General features: G+C 41.0%; 1 protein-coding gene across 7 annotated transcripts in view; it reads left to right on the top strand.

The window, feature by feature from the left end:
* LOC107383712 (copine-8) overlaps nt 1-19,777 on the top strand; it is a 192,985-nt gene that overhangs the window by 50,913 nt on the left and 122,295 nt on the right. For 6 of the 7 annotated variants that reach the window (XM_054739592.2, XM_070549052.1, XM_070549051.1 and 3 more), the window contains one exon: nt 9,694-9,734. The exons of the other annotated variant lie outside the window; for it this stretch is intronic. In XM_054739592.2, coding sequence (XP_054595567.1) covers nt 9,694-9,734 — 41 coding nt within the window. The remainder of the gene's footprint in view (nt 1-9,693; nt 9,735-19,777) is intronic. 7 annotated transcript variants of the gene reach the window in all.

The following is a 19,777-nucleotide window of genomic DNA, read 5'->3' as shown; positions in this document are numbered from 1 at the left end:
GTACAAATAATTATTATTAGTGCCTGTTGTTGAATTAACAGGAGAGCAGGATGCACATGCCATTAATATTTCTTGGCTCTAAAAGTCCAAGCAAGGACCGGGTTTTAAAATGAGCCTCTGGCTAGAAAACCTCTGTACAATGGCTGCATTGTCCTGACATGTTCAATAAACCCAAACTACATTTTAATGTGGTTTCTTGGCATACTGTCCAATGCAGCCTGATTGGAAGCATGCAATGCCACATCCAGCTCAGTCACAAGAAATGTGCTAAGACCCTTTTGGCATTTTGAGTTACCATGGTGACAGTGTAATAAAATCCCTCCCCCAACAAATCTTATTGAAAATATGATTTTTTCTATCATTTCCTTGATACTTTGGCCTGTGCAGCTCAAGGGTTTGACACCATCTGACTTAGACATTTCATTGAAAGTCAAAGGTCATCCGGGCACAGCTTGAAGCGATTAGATATCTTTTATCATTTTCACGAAATCACACTTTACAAATACTGAACTTCTGGTCATTTTTTGGATTTTTACAAGCCAATTACATCTTTCTCTCTCTGAGGTTTCTCAACTTCGTAAAATCTTTGCGAACACTTTTCCAAGTGCATTGTTTTGATTGTCTGTACAAAATATATAATGAAATGGCCTTTTGGCCTTTTTCATCTTAAACCTAATGTGCCTGTCATTAGGCTTTAATAGACTTGAGTTTTCTTCAAAATCCCCCCAAAAGCAAAAAGCAAAGCTCAGATTTATGTTTTAATGTTTAAAACAATGTTCTCAACAAAAAAATGTATCACTAAAGCCGTTTTTTACAAAACAATGTTATCACTTTGTCGCAAAGCCATGGCGGCATCAGGGAGCCTTAGGTTGTTTATAAGTGGTCAGACCGTGGTGGTAATGCTGAGCAATCGATTTAGGCAATGGGGGTTTGCGGGATGGTCTCTACGCTGCAGCGGACTTCTGTTTATCTTGGAAATAACTTGTTTTCACTGAGATTGAAGCCGCGATCGTTTAACAAGCCCCTCCTAAAGGTGTCTATCCCCATCAGTCCCCATGCATTCTCTGGTGATCTAAGCTCTAGCTCTAACAAGAGAGAAACGCCCTGTGGCACTCCAATTTGCCATCTTAGCTAATTTTGTTTAAAAAGCAAACCTTGCAGCCCGTGTTTACTTTCATTTTCAATATAGTTGCTGGCTGAAGCTCTACATTAAACCCCTATGTCATCATGACATCTCCCTCTGTTGCAATTGCTGTTTGTAAGACTGACAATTACCGCAATATTACTGCCAAGCGAGGCGGAACGAATGCTGCTAAGTTTGCTTAATGCAATGCTATGCTATGCCGGTTTATAAGACACACAGTTGTGGTAATATTATGCTGATTGCTGATTCACTGATGACACGGTGTGTCTTGTAAAAAGGGCAAATTATTTTTTCTACTGTCTCTTTCACACACAATTATTATGATCAGAGCAATGGCAGAACAAGAAAGAAAAAGAGAGAAACAAGGACAAAAGTATCCTTCCAGAGTCCTAAGATTTTGTTCTATATGGTTCAACTTCCAATCGTCAACACTTCTGATAAAACATGTATTTCTACATCCAGCTCCTGTACCATGCTTTCTTTAATGTGATCGATCGATAACATAGATTATATTTCAGTTTATTGCTTTGAACTTTTGTAATCTTATATTGATGTTGCACATGCTAATCCTGTGATGATTTATACATTGTGATGTTGTGCAGCCTTAATCTGAATAAATGCCGAATTTAAAATGAAAAATTGCAACCGGAACATTTGCTCAAAATTATTTTGCAGTTAAGTCACATGCCTCGTGTCACTCTGCTTTTAAAGTGTTCAAAAGTGCCCAAGTCAGTGTGATTCCACCTGAATAGTTATGTTTCTCAACTAGTTACCAACTCAATGAGCTGAAGCAGAACCTTACCATCCTCCTGATTTGTGATGCTAGTTAGTGCATAACCAAACCCAAGAAACTGCCGATTTGATTATAAAGCTTGTGTCTTTGTCTGGGACAGAGGCTTTACATTTGCCCTGAAGGCTGAGCTTTCGCTTTTCAGCCAGTCTTTTAAAGTGGAAGAACGTTCCTTTAAGGCAGGTGATCAGAAGTCAAGTCAGCAAGCATTCCTCACAACGGGAGGAAATCCTGTGGTAAGCTTTTCCTTCAGTGTCAATGGAACATCACAGAAACAGAGTCTGTAGCTCTTCAAAGTACTGCCAGTACATTAAAGCTGAGCTACTGTAGTGTTAAAGTTAAAGTTAAAGTCCCATTAGTTATCACACACACAGGTGTGTGTGCGAAATTTGTTCTCCGCATTTGACCCATCCCCTGGGGGAGCGGTGAGCTGCAGACACAGCCGCGCTCGGGAACTATTTGGTGGTTTAACCCCCAATCCAACCCCTTAATGCTGAGTGTCAAGCAGGGAGGCATTGGGTCCCATTTTTCAAAGTCTTTGGTATGACCCGACCAGGAATCGAACCCCTGATCTCCCAGTCTCAGGGCGAACACTCTAAGACGGGTGTCAAACTCATTTTAGCTCAGAGGCCACATTGAGGAAAATCTAGTCCCAAGTGGACCGGACCGGTAAATTAAAAACAACTTCAGATTGTTTTCTTTGTTTTAATACAATCAATATAAAACAAAGCTGGAGCCTGAGGACAGTGTATCCAAAATAGTACAACACCTGAAGTGTACTTGAAAATTAGAAAAACATTAAAAATCAGTAAATGAAAAAAACATTCCTTTGTGATTCAAAGAGCTTACAGATCACATGGCTAGATCGGTTTCATGCAGCACTTAAAGTATATTTGACTCATTTTACTTTACATCTTTTAGCTTTCACCAGCACATAAGTATCAGAAGTCACATCCTGAGTGGCAGCCAACTTCAGGATGTGATTCAAGTTTCTGTGTGAGCCTTGAGTGCAGCTTTGTTTTATTTATACTCATTACAGAGAAAACTTGCTCACAATGATAAGTTTATTTTCACTCTACATTGTAAAGTATGAAAATAAAGTTTACACAACCATCTCGCGGGCCACATGTTTGACACCCCTGCTCTAAGATCACCAAAGATGCCCTTGTGCTTTTAAAGGCATCATATAGATCAAGTCACCTCAGAAGTGGATTGTGTGCTTTTTGGCTAAAGACATGCACATCTACTTGTGTTAATGTGAATTTAATCCGTGATTCGTAATGTGAATCCCTGAGATCAAAGAAGTATATGAATAATTCACGCTTGAACTAAGTTGATCCTAAAGGCTTCAGGTATTTATCTTTTTTTGTTGTTGTAGTGAATTGCATTTGTTCTAATGCTTTAAATTATGTTCCCAACTTTTGGAAACAAGTAACAAGTCGTTAAGTCAGAGAAAACACTACAGCAGCAAAGACAAAATTATTTTGAAAGAAAGAGTTGAAACATTACTGTTCAGTGGAAAGCCAAACTGTATAATATTTGTGTAAGCATTGCTACTGTGTATTTTTAGGTATCATTTGAGTAAAATTTTGACCCATTTTCCTGCAAAATCTGCTGACAAGTAAGGCCTGATGAGTCCAATAACCCTCCCACTGTCTTTATGGGTGACCCCGCAAGGAAAGTTGACCATTGAGCAGGATTGATGGCTTATCTCTTGAAGTCCACATGGCAGGAGTGAGGTGGTGCTCACTCCTCACCCCTGCCGCATGGACCCAAGGAATAAACCATCAACCCTGCTCAATGGTCAACTTTCCTCGCGAGGTCACACCCATTACGACAGTGGGGGGGTTAAGCTACAACATCTAGTAATTATATTGTTGAAGCTGTGCCTAGAGAAATGGATATGTTCTTTATTTTTATACCTTCATTAACAGCTTGTTTACAGTTAAACAGCATAACGTTTTGTAAGTGGTTACTTTGACTAAATAAAGGTATTCATAAAATGTAAATTTCCATAAAAATATGGATTATTAATATTATTGAACCTTTAACATTTGATAGATGATGAAAATATGTAATTTGGTTATGCCAGGGAACCACCACTCAATAATTTGACACCAATATTACTGCCAAGAAAGGCAAGAGGAATGCCGCAAAATTTGCGCAATGCCATGCTGGCATGGCTTCCCGCAGCACTCCTCCATGATAGCGGGGGTGGGGGTGGGGGGTGCACACGTTCCGCTGCTGATTCTCACCAGTATCGGCTGATGGAGGGCTCTAGTTTCGTTGCGCCGATCGTGTCAGCGGACACGGTAGGGTCGGTGAGGGGGGTGGGGCATGACGCTTAGCCTGGCGGGTGGCCAAGCAAAGCCTGGCGCGCCATCAGACCTATAAAGCGCTGGGGAAAACCCTGATATAAATATTTATATTTTGTATATATTTGTTAAATTAAATATAGAAGCGAGTTACTACCCGCTAGCCACCGAAGTTGCAACTACTAAGCAACTAACCAACCATAGATGGCTTATTTGTATCTAAAAATAAAACATTTAAAATTAGTTGATACATACACACTTACATTTAAACTTGAAATGTCCACCCCAAATTAGCTGCCGGCTTCTGATCCACCATCATTTAGAAAATATTGCGGTGTATTCTTGGAAATTTTTGACCCAAGGCCAGGCTACAAGGTACCTCCTGTGCAGTGTTGTGCCCAAATGCGTTCATTGGATGTTCTTCGTGAATTCTTTTGTTTTTTTCGTGAACATGAACTGAACTTGTTTGTATTTTGCCTGACGAACGTAAAAGTGAGTGTGTTCGTCCTGACATGTGTGAACGGGTTTATGAACGCGCTCTTTCGCCGTTCTAGCTCCAGATCTCCACTGAGCTTTTCTGGAGCTAAAGCCTAGCTAAAACATCCTGTTAACCATAGAGTTTATAAAAGTAGAACCCACAATTGTGGCCAAACATATGAATTAGCGGTTGGTGCGGTGTCTACTCTTCTACGTCTATGCTGTGTGCTGCAGTCAAAGTTCATTCAGAAAAATTGAAAAGGGACTTAACTGAAAGATTATACTTTTTTTTTATGTTTTGCACTTTTAATATTGCACTTTGAGTTTGCTACCTCAGCCTGCATCCTAAGATTGTTTAATACTTTACCATTAAAAAAACTGTTCAAATAATGTTTTCCTCATGTTATTGACAATATACTGTAGGAAAAAAACTGCAGCTGGGTATGAGTGTGGACTGAACGAGTGCAACTATTGGAAAATTATTTCATGAGTTTATATATATATATATATATATATATATATATATATATATATATATATGTATATATATATATGTATATATATATATATATATATATATATATATATATATATATGTATACATATTTGGGCAGTGACTCGGTACAATTTTTTATCTAATTAATTAAAGGCTTTGTAATTAATTAATCTAAATTAATCACATTTTAATCTCATCTAGATATTTGACCTGACAACAGTAAGGATTTTTTTTCACATTGATTTTTAGTTTACCATTAAATTATGTCTGTATACATATAAGCTTAAGCAACAAAATATTGTTTATTTTTGTTCAACCAAGTCCAACAGACCAGTGCATTAAGTGCAAATAGCACATTTAGAAATGTAGTTGCCTGCATTTCAGAAATTCATGTACCCCATTAGGTAGGTAGACCTTCTGTAAACTGTTTTTTAAGTAAAACATAATACTTTCAAGTATCTTCAGAACATTGTAAACCCTGAATATTACTGTAGAAATCAAATCTCTGCTGCTTCAGAGGCCATAACAGACTTTGTTGATTAACCAACAGCTGGTTTAAAAAAATTCAGTCCAACTCTCAATAACCTTGGCCAATAAAACAAAGAATTCAACATAAAGTGCCAGTTGCAACAACATCATATAGTTCAACATAAAGTGTACCATTTAAAATAAAATTAAAGTGCCAGTGATTGACCTAAGTCGCTACTCTTCCAACATCCTAATGTAAAATCACAAGTTAGTAACAACAACCCTATTGGTTTCAAGGATACCTGTATGACTATTCCTCTGCTTCTCTTTCAGCCAGTTGCTGAGACAAACTAGCCTGTTAATATTTTCAGAGCTCAAGGCTGCCCTTTTCTTTTGAACAAGTTACCTGCCAGTGAGAAAAGTCTTTCGCAAGGGACAGAAGTGGCAGGGCTGCCCAGATACTTGTGGGCCAGGGCAGAAAGCTGTGGATGGGCTCTAATGTGGTCAGTCTTACTGATGGTAGGCTCTGCCCTGTAGCGGGCCAGAGCTCTGTTGGGCCCCTCTTCTTCCTCTGATTCAGAGTCTGAATTAAACAGCAGGAGGCTCCTCTTCCTTGCTGGCTCCTCTGTAGGTTCTGGAGTGGCTCTGTTTGGTTCTGTTCGAAGCAGTGCCTCAATGCTGGTCCACACCCCTTCTCGCTCTCCTCTTGGTAGACACTTCAGGTCCTTATAATCAGAATCAGATTTATTGTCATATCACAGATTTACAGAATAAAAAGATCTGTGAAATAAATTTTCATACATGGTTTCCATATAAAGAAAGAAGGGGCAAGGGGTCAAAATAAAGTCAAAAGAAAAACAAAGAAGACATTACACATTTTACCTTAAAGTGTGGGTCGAGTGCTGTAGCTATGCTGAGCCAACCATGGTTAAGTGTTTCTATGCGTTGGGACAGGTCCTTTTTAAAGTCACCCTTGAACCTCGTCACATAGGTTGGGTCATCATCTGAGACCTCCATAGAGTGGGTCAGGTGACGGAGAGCAGGTAACACAAAAGAGCAGGAGACATAAGTGTCACCCCCAAGGATCTCAGTCACATATCTGCAGAGGATAGTTTAGGAAAGTGATTATTATTGTGCCAATTAACAGATGATTAAAAATAGTACTAACTTTATACTATAGTCATAGTGATATTGATATTCAGCACAATAAAAAAGGTGTGTATTTACCTGCATGGTTTCAGGAGAGTCTTGATCCTCTGCAATCTGTCCCACTCGGCTGTAGTTAGCATGTTGAGCTTGTGCTTCTGTTTGGCTAGAGTAACATTCACAGTCTCTTTGTTCTTCAGCAGTCGAGAGATCATAAACAGAGTTGAATTCCACCTTGTGGAAACATCCTGTACCAGTGGCTCTTTGTCTTGTCCTAGTTGTGTTTGCTCCTTGTGCAGTTCCTCTGTGTTTGAAGGGCTATGTTTAAAATGCCCCACTATTTTACGACATTTTGCCAATGTGGCTGTGAACCCACTTATCAAGGCAAACTGTGATGGTCCTCAATAACATATGAGCAACACAAGGCATGTGCTGGAATGTGAGCTGTCTCATTGCAGCGATCATGGTTCAGGCACTGTCTGTTCCAATTGTGGTGACTTTTTGTGTGATTTCCCAGGCCTCTGCCACAGACTCAAAATCTTCTGCCACGTTTTCAGCAAAGTGGCTAGTGGAGATCTTCTGCATAGTTAAGGCAAATGAGTGAAGACGCCACTTGACGTCAATTAAGTGTCCCGTCACACCAAGGTCATTTGAATTGCTTACCGACGTCCAATGATCTCTAGTCAAGGCAACATACTTTGCTTTCTTCAATAAATTATCTTTATCTTGCTTTTCATTGTCATAAAGCTGCTGGACTCTTTTTGTCACTGTCTTTTTGCATGGCAGCTCATATGTTGTGTCGGACGACGCAATCTGTAGCACATTTTGCAGGGCCTTATCTTCTACAACTCCAAGTGGTCAACATTCGAGTGCAATCCAGTGAGCCAGGCCATTGGCTATTTTTTTCAGACGTGGACTTAGTTACCTTGGTCCTTAAACCAGTCACCTGGTGGTTGGGTGAGGGTACTTTTGTATTCGGAGTCGGGCGAACGTCAATGCTAGCTGCTGTATGTTTAGCATTGAGGTGATACTTCAGGCTCGATGTGCTGCGGTGATATGATAATTCCTTGCTGCATAGCTCGCACACAACTGTGCTCTTGTCGACGCTTCCATCCAGTTGTTTTTTATAACAAAAGTTCCCATCCAAAGGGCCAACCAAAGCGGTCGCATCTTCGTTCATGTTCACTGTGGTTTGTTGTCTGAAATGAACAATGAACGCTGGTTGGTGCTCCAGTATAATCGGTCCGCCGAAACTCGTTAAAGACGTTAATTTCTTTTAATGTCATATTTTTTCTAATTAATTAATTAATCAATTAGCGAGTTAAAGTCACGGCCCTAATATATATATATGAGAAAAAAACAATAAACTAGATTGTTTTTGGAAAAGTGAACTTAGTACAATTTTTTTTTATTATGAACTAAGAAACAAACAGTTCATTTTAAAATGTATGAACTGACGACGTAGTTTTTTAAACAAACTTTCCCAACACTGGTCCCGTGTATCCTTGCTCAGCTAGCTAAACGGCTAAAAAACGGAGAACACACGCCTCGGTAGAACATGAACTCTGGAAATTGCCTTGGTGGTTCCTGATGACGTCTCTCCTAGGCAACTGGGGCGGGGCCAAGACATCAAGGCACGGCTCCTTGGCACTGAGAAACACCCCTAGTCATTTAATGCTGACCGAGATTAGCTGCGGTGGTCCTGTTGAACTGGATTACTGCTCATATGACAGTAAAGCTTTAAGTTGAAATTTATTAGAAGTGCACCATTCAGATGGACAGCTGAGATGATTTTTAATTTTTTTCAACAAACAGCAGTGGAGTGTTACATTTAGATCGGAGCAGTGTGTTTCCATCACCTAGTGATTGGAATGGAACAGGCCATTTACCATAAAAAAATAAAAAATTAAAAACGTATACTGGCTATAGTTTGCATATCCATGTCAGTACCTCTATAGGTGGTAGTGTGGTGGGGTCCTACATGTCCAGATGGTGATGGATAACCTGTTGTAGAAAACATGGGTGACAGTCCCAAGCAACAGCAACATGAAGAAAAAACTGCATAAGAAGCTTTAAACACACCAGTAGCTGAAAAAGAAGGACATCAGAGATCAGAGCCCTTTGAGCTGTGACCTCCAAACTGAGAGAGTGGCTTTGTTTGAAATACTGCTACATAAAGCACAGCTTGAAGCTTTCTTACACCCCAGCACTTGTTGGATTCTCTGCTTTGTCTGGGGGCCTTTCAGAGTCGCACTCAATCTGAGGAATTGCTGGGATGATGCAAAGCTTTACTATGCAGCCATGGCATGTCGGCAGCCAATGAGGGGATTTTTAAAGATGATGGATATTTTACTGAAAAGTCAGTGGTCTTGCTACTTCTTCTTTAGCCCATTAGGCGCTTTCATCATCACCATCATTCAGCTCACTGCTAAAAATTCACTAGTAATTATAAGCTCTTACTCCATTTCCATATCACGCTATTTAAATCTTGGCATTAGCATACATTTTTTAGCATTGAGTGGCCAAAATAAGATGGGAGAGGGTGTTTTTCAAGCGTTAAATTAAATACTTAAAAAAATCTGAACTCCCATAAAACCAGTTTAGATAAACAGGTGACATTTTCATTTGTCTTGGTTTTGATTGTTCTTATACATTTTAGGGTACTTGTTTAAAGTTTCAAACGTATTTAAGGAACCTGTACAAAAGATTTCTGCTCTGGAGAAAAAGTTGAAGCCATTTGATTGTTGTCATTAGTGGTGAACATCCAGAACCATTACCCCCATGCAATAAGCAATGCATTTTCCCATATTTTCAAAAGAAACTATTTTCTAAGACTTTACTTCTTTGTGTTTTACAGAAACCTTCTGGACAGGGACACCTTTTCCAAATCAGACCCAAGTAAGATATATGAACTGCTCTTTTTCTTCCAAATGAAGTGTTTTATTGCCCCTTACACTGGAAAGGAAGTCATTTTCAAGCTTTATGTGAAAGTGTTTTTCCTAGTAATGTCTTGGATTGGCCTAAGGCAAGTCTGAGTATTGCACAATGCTGCTCTTTAAAGATTTACAGGAAAGGTGGCACATTTCCTCTCGTCTCTGTGGAAAAATTGATACATTAATTCGGTTGGTGCCAAAGCATCAGGTTGAAAGGAAGACTCCTGTGCATGTTAGCTGTTTGATCAAACTACACTGCTCACAAAAATTAAAGGAACACTTTTAAAGAAACACATTAGATACATCAGATCTCAATATGAAGTTTGATATCTATACAAATAACAACAGGGCAATGTCTCAGGAACAAAAGGATGCCAAGTCTTTTAATGGAAATAAAAGTAATCTGCCGACAGAGGGCTCAATTGTGTAGACACCTATAATTGGAGTGAAATGAAGATGTGGCAGGCTAGTCCATTATTTCAAAAACTTTATTTCTGCAACTCAGATTGCTTTTCAGTATCTTGTGTGGCCCCCACGAGATTGTGTGCATGCTTGACAACGTCGGGGCATGCTCCCAGTGAGACAACGGATGGTGTCTTGTGGCATTTCCTCCCAGATCTGTGTGAGGGCATCCTTGAGCTCTTGTACAGTCTGAGGAGCAACCTGGCGCCGCCTAATGGACTGAAACATAATGTCCCACACAGGGTCCGAAATTAACACTCGCCACTCACCAAATGCGAGCAAATTGCTCCATTTGGCGAGTAAATTTTTGAGCTCTACCTGCCACCTGGCGAGTAAATGTTTGCACCAAATTAGTTATGTTTATCAGTCATCTTCCATGGATTTCTGATACTACTCCCGCCTGCATGCAACGTACACAAACGTACGCGAAACGTGAACGCCGCATCCAACGTCATTTCCACCTATCCCATTCAATCAGTTTATCAAGTTAACAGTTAGCTTCGTGTTAAAACTAGCGGTGAAATGTGGCGGTTTTTAACTGGAGTCAGCCAGCCTTCCAAAAGAAAACTCGTCGAACTGGAAGAAAAACCACCAGGACCAGTGGCAACCAGAAGATTTTGTGAAAAGTGGCGAACTGGAGATGTCGGAGTCGTGAGACAATGGCTACATTATGATGGCCACGTAGCGTTGCTGCCTTTCACAGACAACTGTCCCTCGGCATTCTTCAAATATCCAAAAAATGCCCGTACTTCTGACTTTGTCTTCTTTGAGGGATAATAAATGTCCCGAGTGCTGTCGTCTCCTCCTTTGGCCATTATTTCAGCTTTAGCTTAAAGAAAGTTTTGGTTGTAAACAACAAAGTGCGCATGTGCCGCCGGCTACTTCAGCAGATGATATGGTGGCTGGTAAGGGTCACCGCGCCTACACCACAGCCACGGTAATCCACCGAGATAATATATTTTTTAAAACAAGACGGTTATTATTATTGTCAACTTTTTTACCGGGGTTTACTGCTACACCGGTTACCTTGACAACCCTAGCCCTGACACACTTTCAGATATTCTCTTGGTGCAGCTGTGTTCTCCAGAGATCAAGGACTATGACCCAAATGAGGCTGTAATGCTTTGGCACAAAGACGGTGTCAGAAGCAGGAGGCCAGACTTCATGGACAGAGAAAACAAGGAGTCTGACTAGATTTCATAAAAACATCTCTTAAAAATAAATAAATAAATAGTAAAAATTACAAAAGAGTTGTTTTTCTTCTTAATTGATGTTTTAATTATTTTGTCTCTCTGTTTGGAATCAACATAATATAGAATTACATGCTTTAGGTAGTTCTAAATCATTTAGAATTTTGGCTGGTAAAAAATATGCTTGGCCGGTAGATTTTCATCATCTACCGGCCAACTTGGCCGGTGAGTAAAAAATTTAAATTCGGACCCTGGTCCCACAGATGTTCTTTTGGGTTTAAGTCAGGGGATCATGAAGGCCATTCAGTTGTTTCAATTCCTTCATCCTGCAGGTACTGCCTGCATATTCTTGCCACATGAGGCCGGGCATTGTCGTGCATTAGGAGAAAACCAGGACCTACTGCATCAGCGTAGGGTCTGACAAAGGGTTCAAGGATTTCATCTCGATACCTTATGGCAGTCAGAGCACCATTTCCTAGGCAGTAGAGGTCTGTGCGTCCCTCCCCAGACCATCACTGACCCACCACCAAACCGGTCATGTTGAACGACGTTGCACGCAGCATAACGTTCTCCTTGTCTTCTCCAGACTCTTTCACGTCTATTACAGGTGCTCAGGGTGAACCTGCTCTCGTCTGTAAAAAGTACAAGGCGCCAGTGGCGGACTTGCCAATTCTGGTGTTCTTGAGCAAATGCCAGTCGAGCTCTATGGTGCTGGGCAGTGAGCACAGGGCCCACTACAGGACGTCGGGCCCTCAGGCCATCTTCACAAAGTCTGTTCCTGATTGTTTGGGTAGAGACATTCACACCAGTGGCCCTCTGGAGGTCATTCTGTAGGGCACGAGCAGTGCTCAGCCTGTTCCGCCTTGCACAAAGGAGCAGGTATCGGTCCTGCTGATGGGTTGTGGACCTTCTACGGCCCTGTCCAGCTCTCCGAGAATAACCGCCAGTTTCCTGAAATCTCCATGTTCTGGAGATTGGGCTGGGAGACACATTAAATCTTCTTGCTGCAGCACGTGTTGATGTGCCATCCTGGAGAAGTTGGACAACCTGTGCAACTTTTGTAGGGTTAAGGAATCGCCTCAAACTGCCAGTAGAGCCAAAGCTAGCACGAGTGGAAAACCAGCCGAAAAAGATCAAGAGGGAGAAACTTGAAATGACCTCTACATGTTAAACCAGTCCTGTATTGAGGGTTTTATAATTGTTGCCACTTTAGTGCACCTGTCGTTAAGTCCATGAACACCAATACAGCTGAAAGTGATTAACAATGCCCTCAGCTGCTTAATCAACCAGGAAATTGTCAGACAGGTTTAATTGATTTCATACCAGGCCCAATAAAAAGTGTTCCTTTAATTCTTGTCAGCAGTGTAGTAGTATGACTTGGTTGTCTGAAGACTTTGCTCACATGCAAAGAGAATATTTCTGCCGTTTAACACTTAAATCTCCTGTTCGGCCCTGATAATGAATCCTGGCTTAGGGTGGGCCAGTAAGACACGTTCAAATTCAGGGAAAATACAGATGCATCTAAGGACTCATAATCAGTATCCTTTGAATTTGGACAACCTTGTTGCTTGATGATGTAATCGACCTTAAAATGCAGCCTTTGAAGGATGCAGCCCCTGAATTTGGGCATTGCTGTAGTAAAGTTGGCCTGTATTGAAATACTTTCTAACGTTAAATTAACATTCTTGTCTGATGTGGTGTTAATTGTTTCCAGGGATTTTTCTGTGTGATACCTCATAGTGAACAGGTGGATGTGAGAGTTGAACCCTTCCACCCGCTTGTTTCCCAACAGATCAAACCATTACTGTAATGATATGTAATCATAGCAGCTTTAAAGGCCCCCCAGGGATGACTGGATATCATCAGATGGACGTCACTCTGAACACACCGCGCTTCAGCCCATCAGCACTTTAGGATTATCCCCAAAATAACAGCACTCTTAGGTTGTATTTGAGAAGAACTTTAATGATGAACTCAGTAACAGGAACATATACAGTTGCGAAACGGTGTGTCAGCACAGCAAAAATGAGTCACCTTGTTGTTGATGATGACAGTGATGAGATCAGTGTTGTGATGACAGTGACTGGAAGGAGGAGGAGGACTCATGTTTAACTATTTTCTTTTGTTATGAGTAACACTTGTGATTATTCTGAGCACTTTGACTCTAGCTTCATGGTTTCAACCTGGCTGATGGGAAAAAAGCATGGAGCTGAAAAAAGGGGGGGATACCAGAAATATATAAATATTAGAGCAATGTCTGCGGATGGGAAAATATTAGGGCTGGGACTTGATTAAAAATTTTTATCTAATTAATTAGAGGCTTTGTAATTAATTAATCTAAATTAATCACATTTTAATCATTCAGGAAAATGTGCCCTCAAAGTAAAACTTTTAATTAAAATTATGAGACAGAGAATCAAACATTAGACATGGTTATTACTGTAAACTAAAGCTTTTAATAAAAAAATGCATTTTAATTATTCAAATGTCACTGTGTGATATGAAACAAGACCCAAATCAACTAAAATTTATAATTACTAATAGAAAACACCTGCAAAGGGTTCCTGAGCCTTTAAATAGTCTCTCTGTCTAGTTGAATTACTGAAATAAATTTGACTTTGCACCAGATTCAAATTTTTCCGGTTTCACTTGTTTGTATAATTGGGAGTTTTTATTAGCATTTCTACTCATAATGTAGTAAAAACACACATATAAATAATAATCCTTCAAAATGACAGTAGAACAGGCACAAATATCTAGGAGATAAATGTACTAACTTTTAACACCAGAGCAGGCATGGCATATTCTGAGAATGATCAGGAACACTAACTGGTTCCAGTTGGATGACTGGAGGATGACCCAAACAATTTTAATAACCTTCGCCCCATCTCCAACTTACCATTTATCTCTAAGATACTTGAAAAAGTTGTTGCTAACCAACTACACTCTCATCTATCCAACAACTCCCTCTACGAAGTCTTCCAGTCTGGTTTCCGCCCCCACCATAGCACAGAAACGGCTCTGATCAAAATCACAAACGACCTCCTTCTTGCAGCAGACTCAGGCCAGATTTCCATTCTCATCCTACTCGATCTCAGTGCAGCATTTGACACCATCTCACACACAGTTCTACTCCATAGACTATCCACCATCGGCATTTCAAAAACTCCTCTAAATTGGTTCAAATCTTATCTATCTAATCGCACTCAATTTGTCCAACTGCGCACCTTCCACTCTAACCCCAAGCCAGTTACCTCTGGAGTTCCTCAGGGCTCAGTCTTAGGTCCCCTTCTTTTCATAATCTACTTACTCCCACTTGGCAATATCTTCAGGAAATTTAATATTCATTTTCACTGCTACGCCGACGACACCCAGCTCTACTTCTCTACCCAACCAAACCCACCGCTCCCTTCATCCTCCCTTCTCAGTTGTCTCACCGAAGTCAAATCCTGGTTTGCTTCTAACTTTCTACAGCTCAACAGTAATAAGACTGAGATCCTCCTCACTGGCACCAAGTCATCGCTATCCAAGACCAGCTCATTCTCACTCAGCTTCGACAACACCACACTTCTCCCCACCGCCAAAGCTAAGAGCTTGGGTGTCATCCTAGACAACACCTTATCTTTCATTCCTCATATTAACAACACAATAAAAACTGCTTATTTTCATCTTCGCATTATCAATCGGCTCCGCCCCTCCCTCAGTCAGCACTCCACTGCTATTTTGGTCCACAGCCTGGTCACCAGTCGCATCGATTACTGTAATGCCCTCCTCTCTGGTCTCCCTTTAAAATCACTCAACAAGTTACAGTTAGTCCAAAATTCAGCTGCCCGGATAATCACCAAGACCTCCACTTTTGATCACATTACCCCTGTCCTGCAACAACTTCACTGGCTCCCTGTCAAATACAGAATTAACTACAAGATACTTCTTCATGCCTTTAAAGCCATCCATAATCTCGCTCCCCCATATCTTTCTGATCTCCTCCACATTGTCACTCCCACTCGCTCTCTCCGATCATCATCTTCACCTTCCCTGTCTGTTCTTCGCACTCGTCTAGTACTACGGGAGCCAGAGCTTTCAGCCACTCAGCTCCGAAACTCTGGAACACTCTACCGCCTGACCTCCGCACTATAAACTCCTTCTCAACCTTCAAGTCTCACCTCAAAACTCACATGTTCCGCCTGGCTTACTCACTGTAACTGTCCTCCTTCCATCTACTCTTTTTAGTCTATTATCCATCACACTGCTCCGACTCTACCTTTGGGAATTACTTTTAGCATTTATTTCTTGTTGTTGTATTGCTTGCTTGTTATATTTTGTCCTGTACAGTGACCTTGAGAGTTTTGAAAGGCGCTTGAAATAAAATGTATTATTATTATTATTAAAAGATCATGGCGAGGAAATAATGATCTGACGAACAGGTGAGCGGACTTCCTTACATGGGAAGTCCTGATGTCACGTTAATACGGGGATGCTGCAGACCCGCAGATTCACGCCTGCAGCAGCGAATCTGATGTGATCTCCAGGCTGATCACAACTTCCCCGTTCCTCGCTGCCCCTGATGCACTTAAGCATCTGTCCCTTAGCTGATGACAGCTTCAACACACCTCGCTGCTTAATGATAGTAATGCATGTGATGTTTAGACAGTGACTCGTCTAAAAAACATATAATTCCCCGACAGAATTGTTTAGAAAATCATCAGAAAAGTTTTAGAGTGTTTCTTTTTTAACTTAAACTTCTGTTTTCAACTTTAAGACACGTTGTTTGTGATTGTTTACAGAGTAGTGAGAACACGGAGCGTTCTCCCAGCGGCAGCCAGGTGCCTCTCGTTTGTCCGACTACTTTCATAAACTACTGTTAGGGCACAGAATTATTCTGTCTGGAGCTTTCAGCGCTGCACAGATGTTACGTAAATGTTAAAAATATAGCTTACCGCAACTTTTGTAAAGTTTCCGGTGCCACCGGGCAGCTGCAGCAGTATCGATCTCTGAAAAATGTCCGCAACACGTACTCCGTTGTTGTCTGGAAGTTTTTTTTTCCAAGTTAAGAAAAGAGACGGACGTGTTTCCTAAATCCTGCATCATTCCAAGCAAGGCAACTTCTTTTTGTTTTTTTTCCATTTTAGTAGCCATTAGCACTATGCATTGTTGTGTGCGTCAGTGATATTCGGTCTACTAGGAAGTCGTGCAATGACAAAGTCTCCGCCATGCTCGAAATGCAAGCCGCGATTAAATGCGTGAATTTTTTTAACGCGTCTTTTTTTCTAATTAATTAATCATAATTAACGCGTTAAAGTCCCGGCCCTAGAAAATATCTTACTTAAAGAACAGTGATCCAAATGCAAAACCTAGGTATGGGGCCAGATGTCACAGTAGAGATTTTGATTGTCGTTTGACCGAAGACAAAAAAAAAAAGGGGTTAGGGTCGATTATTTTCTTGTCACTTTAATTTTTAAAATTATAATAAATTACCATCTAATACAATTTAATGTTCATTCATTTTTAATATATAGTCCAAACCAGCTCAGTGGCCTAGTGGTAGAGTGTCCGCCCTGAGACTTTGAGATCAGGGTTCGATTCCTGGTCGGGTCATACCAAAGACTTTGAAAAAATGGGACCCAATGCCTCCCTGCTTGACACTCAGCATTAAGGGGGTTGGATTGGGGGGTTAAACCACCAAATGGTTCCCGAGCGCGGCTGTGTCTGCAGCTCACCGCTCCCCCAGGGGATGGGTCAAATGCGGAGAACAAATTTAGCACACACATCAGTGTGTGTGACAACTAATGGGACTTTAACTTTAACTTTAAAAGCAAGTAAAACAGAGTGCTCCAATAACATATAAACAATGCTGTTAAACTATTTCACTCATATTTTTATTTACATTTGTAGTGGACTTTTGTAGGAATGAGTGCCTTTTAAATTATACTCTGGGGGGAAATAAGCTCCGGTGCACCTGTTTCAACTCAAAGAATTTTGCCAGAGGAGAAAGTAGCTGCAGACGGCAGGATTTAGAGTTTTATTTCCTGATTTTTGGACATCTCAACCAGTGGCGGCTCCAGAATTTTTTTCTGCAGGTGCTTTGAAGGAGCTAGTCTTTTTATTGAGGGTGCTATGAAGGAAGTGGTCATACGTACCCATTGTTCTCTAAAACACCTTCAACACTAGCAGATACGCATACGTGCACAAAATCCCAACACCACCTGAAATAATCATGAATATACATTATAAACTTATGAACAATCGATGTCGTCCAGGAAATCATAAACATCCAGCCACACAGAAAACCATCTATATTGTTGCAAGGTTAGCTAACGTTTGTGTTAGCATTTCCAGCGGCAAAACTCTCGAGTGCTGCAGCGGTTGAGGGTTGACTCTCTTCATCCAGATCTGTAGGTTTTTGTGGGTCTGAGATCACTTCCAAAGATTCATTCGTTTCTGACTGAACCTGTGGAAATTTGGGCAACAAAAACGGATCCATTTTACCACTAGCTCTACCTTTCACTCGTTTGCAGGTGGAAAATGAGGTCAAAGGTTTACATCAATTTCCTGTTTTGGTTTAAGTTTTTACCATCTATATGATAATTTACTGTACTCCGGCTTCCTGCCACAGTCCAAAAACATGCCTGTTAGGTTAATTGGTCTGTCTAAGTTGTCCTTAGGTGTGTGTGTGTGTGTGTGTGTGTGTGTGTGTGTGTGTGTGTGTGTGTGTGTGTGTGTGTGTGTGTGTGTGTGTGTGTGTGTGTGTGTGTGTGTGTGTGTGTGTGTGTGTGTGTGTGTGTGCATGATTGTTTGTCCTGTGTGTCTCTGTGTTGCCCTGTGATGGACTGGCTGTCTGTCCAGGGTGTACCCTGCCCGATTGCCCATTGACTGCTGGAGATAGGCACCTCCCACCCCCCACCCCCAGCCCCGCGACCCTATGTGGACAAAGCGGGTTCGGACAATGGATGGATGGATGATAATTTACTGATTATTTTTGTTTTGTATGTTAAATATTAACACATCCACACATTAAATTAAAATTAAGTTGTAAAAAAAAAATCTAATATTTACTTGGGGGTGCTATGGGGGTGCAATGACTAATCCAGGGGTAGCTATAGCGCCCCCTAGCGCCCCCCCCCCCCCCCCCCCGGGCACCGCCACTGATCTCAACTCGGATTGGCAAACAGCAACACAACTCTACCAACTGACTCCATTTGCTTTACAATGTAGATGTTTTATCTCCATAAATAACATGAGCCTGGAGGAATTGTGCCGTGTGGTGAAGTTGCTAATGCTAATGGTTAGTTTCTACTAGCCGAGAGGTTTCCTGCTGTTTGCCAGATGCTAAACCAACAACAGCCTTCCCCATCGCAAGTCAAGCTCTACCAGAGACCACAGCAAATGTATTAAAAACCAGTAAATGAGAGATTTAAGTCAAAAACCTCTTGGATACTTCAACTTGTACTTAATAATTTTTACGCCTTTGCAGTTTTACTTGAGTAAAAAACATCAAGTACTTCTTCCACCACTGTTCTAGAAATAAAGTTCAGCTCCTGATTCTGGTGCTTTAGTTATTTTAATCTAAAAAGAAAATTACTGTATCTGACTAAGTTTGTTTATTTTTTTAATACTTTTTTAGTTTATGTCTTCAGTATGTCAACGCAGTTTTAAACTCTTTTTCATTTACAATAATTGTTAATTTAGTAATCTATATGATCAATCTAAGCAGCGTCGGAGTTGAGTAATATCCACAAATTCTAGGCAAAGACGACTAATCCAGGGCCTTCTATGTGTCGTGTTCTAGTTAAGTTTCCTGACCCAGGACATTCAGAATCAACACAGGAGGCAGAACGAAATTAAGAAACAATATTTATTATAATGGAAAGTAAGGGAGTGCCGTCACAGTGAGACAAGTACAGGTTCAGGCTTGTGATGAGGCAGTAAGTTTGGAAGGAAGCTTTTGAAGTTGAGAGGGAGGTTGTCAGGCCTGAGGTGGAGGCCAGGCTCATGAGTCTTTCCAGGAGGGGGTGAGAGTGCGAGGTGAGTGATGGATGGAGAGTGAGTTGGTCTGGCTGAGCAGGGTGAGACGTGGTCCAGAGATGAAGTCCATAGATTTATGGCTGGAGAGAAGAATGTGGCAAGAGAACCCAATAAGAGTAATCATCTAGCGAGGTGGTGTTGTCTCTCTGCTCCTTTTAAGCTCAGGCCGGTTGAATACTCTGAGTCATTTTAGATTGGGAGAAAATTTCTGGAAGCTCATGTCCTTCCACCAGGAGAATCTTCTAACCTGATAACATAATCAAGGAGAGAGAGACACACAGAGCTTTGTTTTGTGCAGCCAGATTTTGGACAGTGTTTTAGACCCATTTAAGCC

Source organism: Nothobranchius furzeri, chromosome 1 (genome assembly GCF_043380555.1).
Source record: "Nothobranchius furzeri strain GRZ-AD chromosome 1, NfurGRZ-RIMD1, whole genome shotgun sequence".
In the NCBI taxonomy this organism is placed as follows: Eukaryota; Metazoa; Chordata; class Actinopteri; order Cyprinodontiformes; family Nothobranchiidae; genus Nothobranchius; species Nothobranchius furzeri.
The sequence above is the reverse complement of the archived record's forward strand: the minus strand, read 5'-3'. Positions and strand labels throughout refer to the sequence as shown.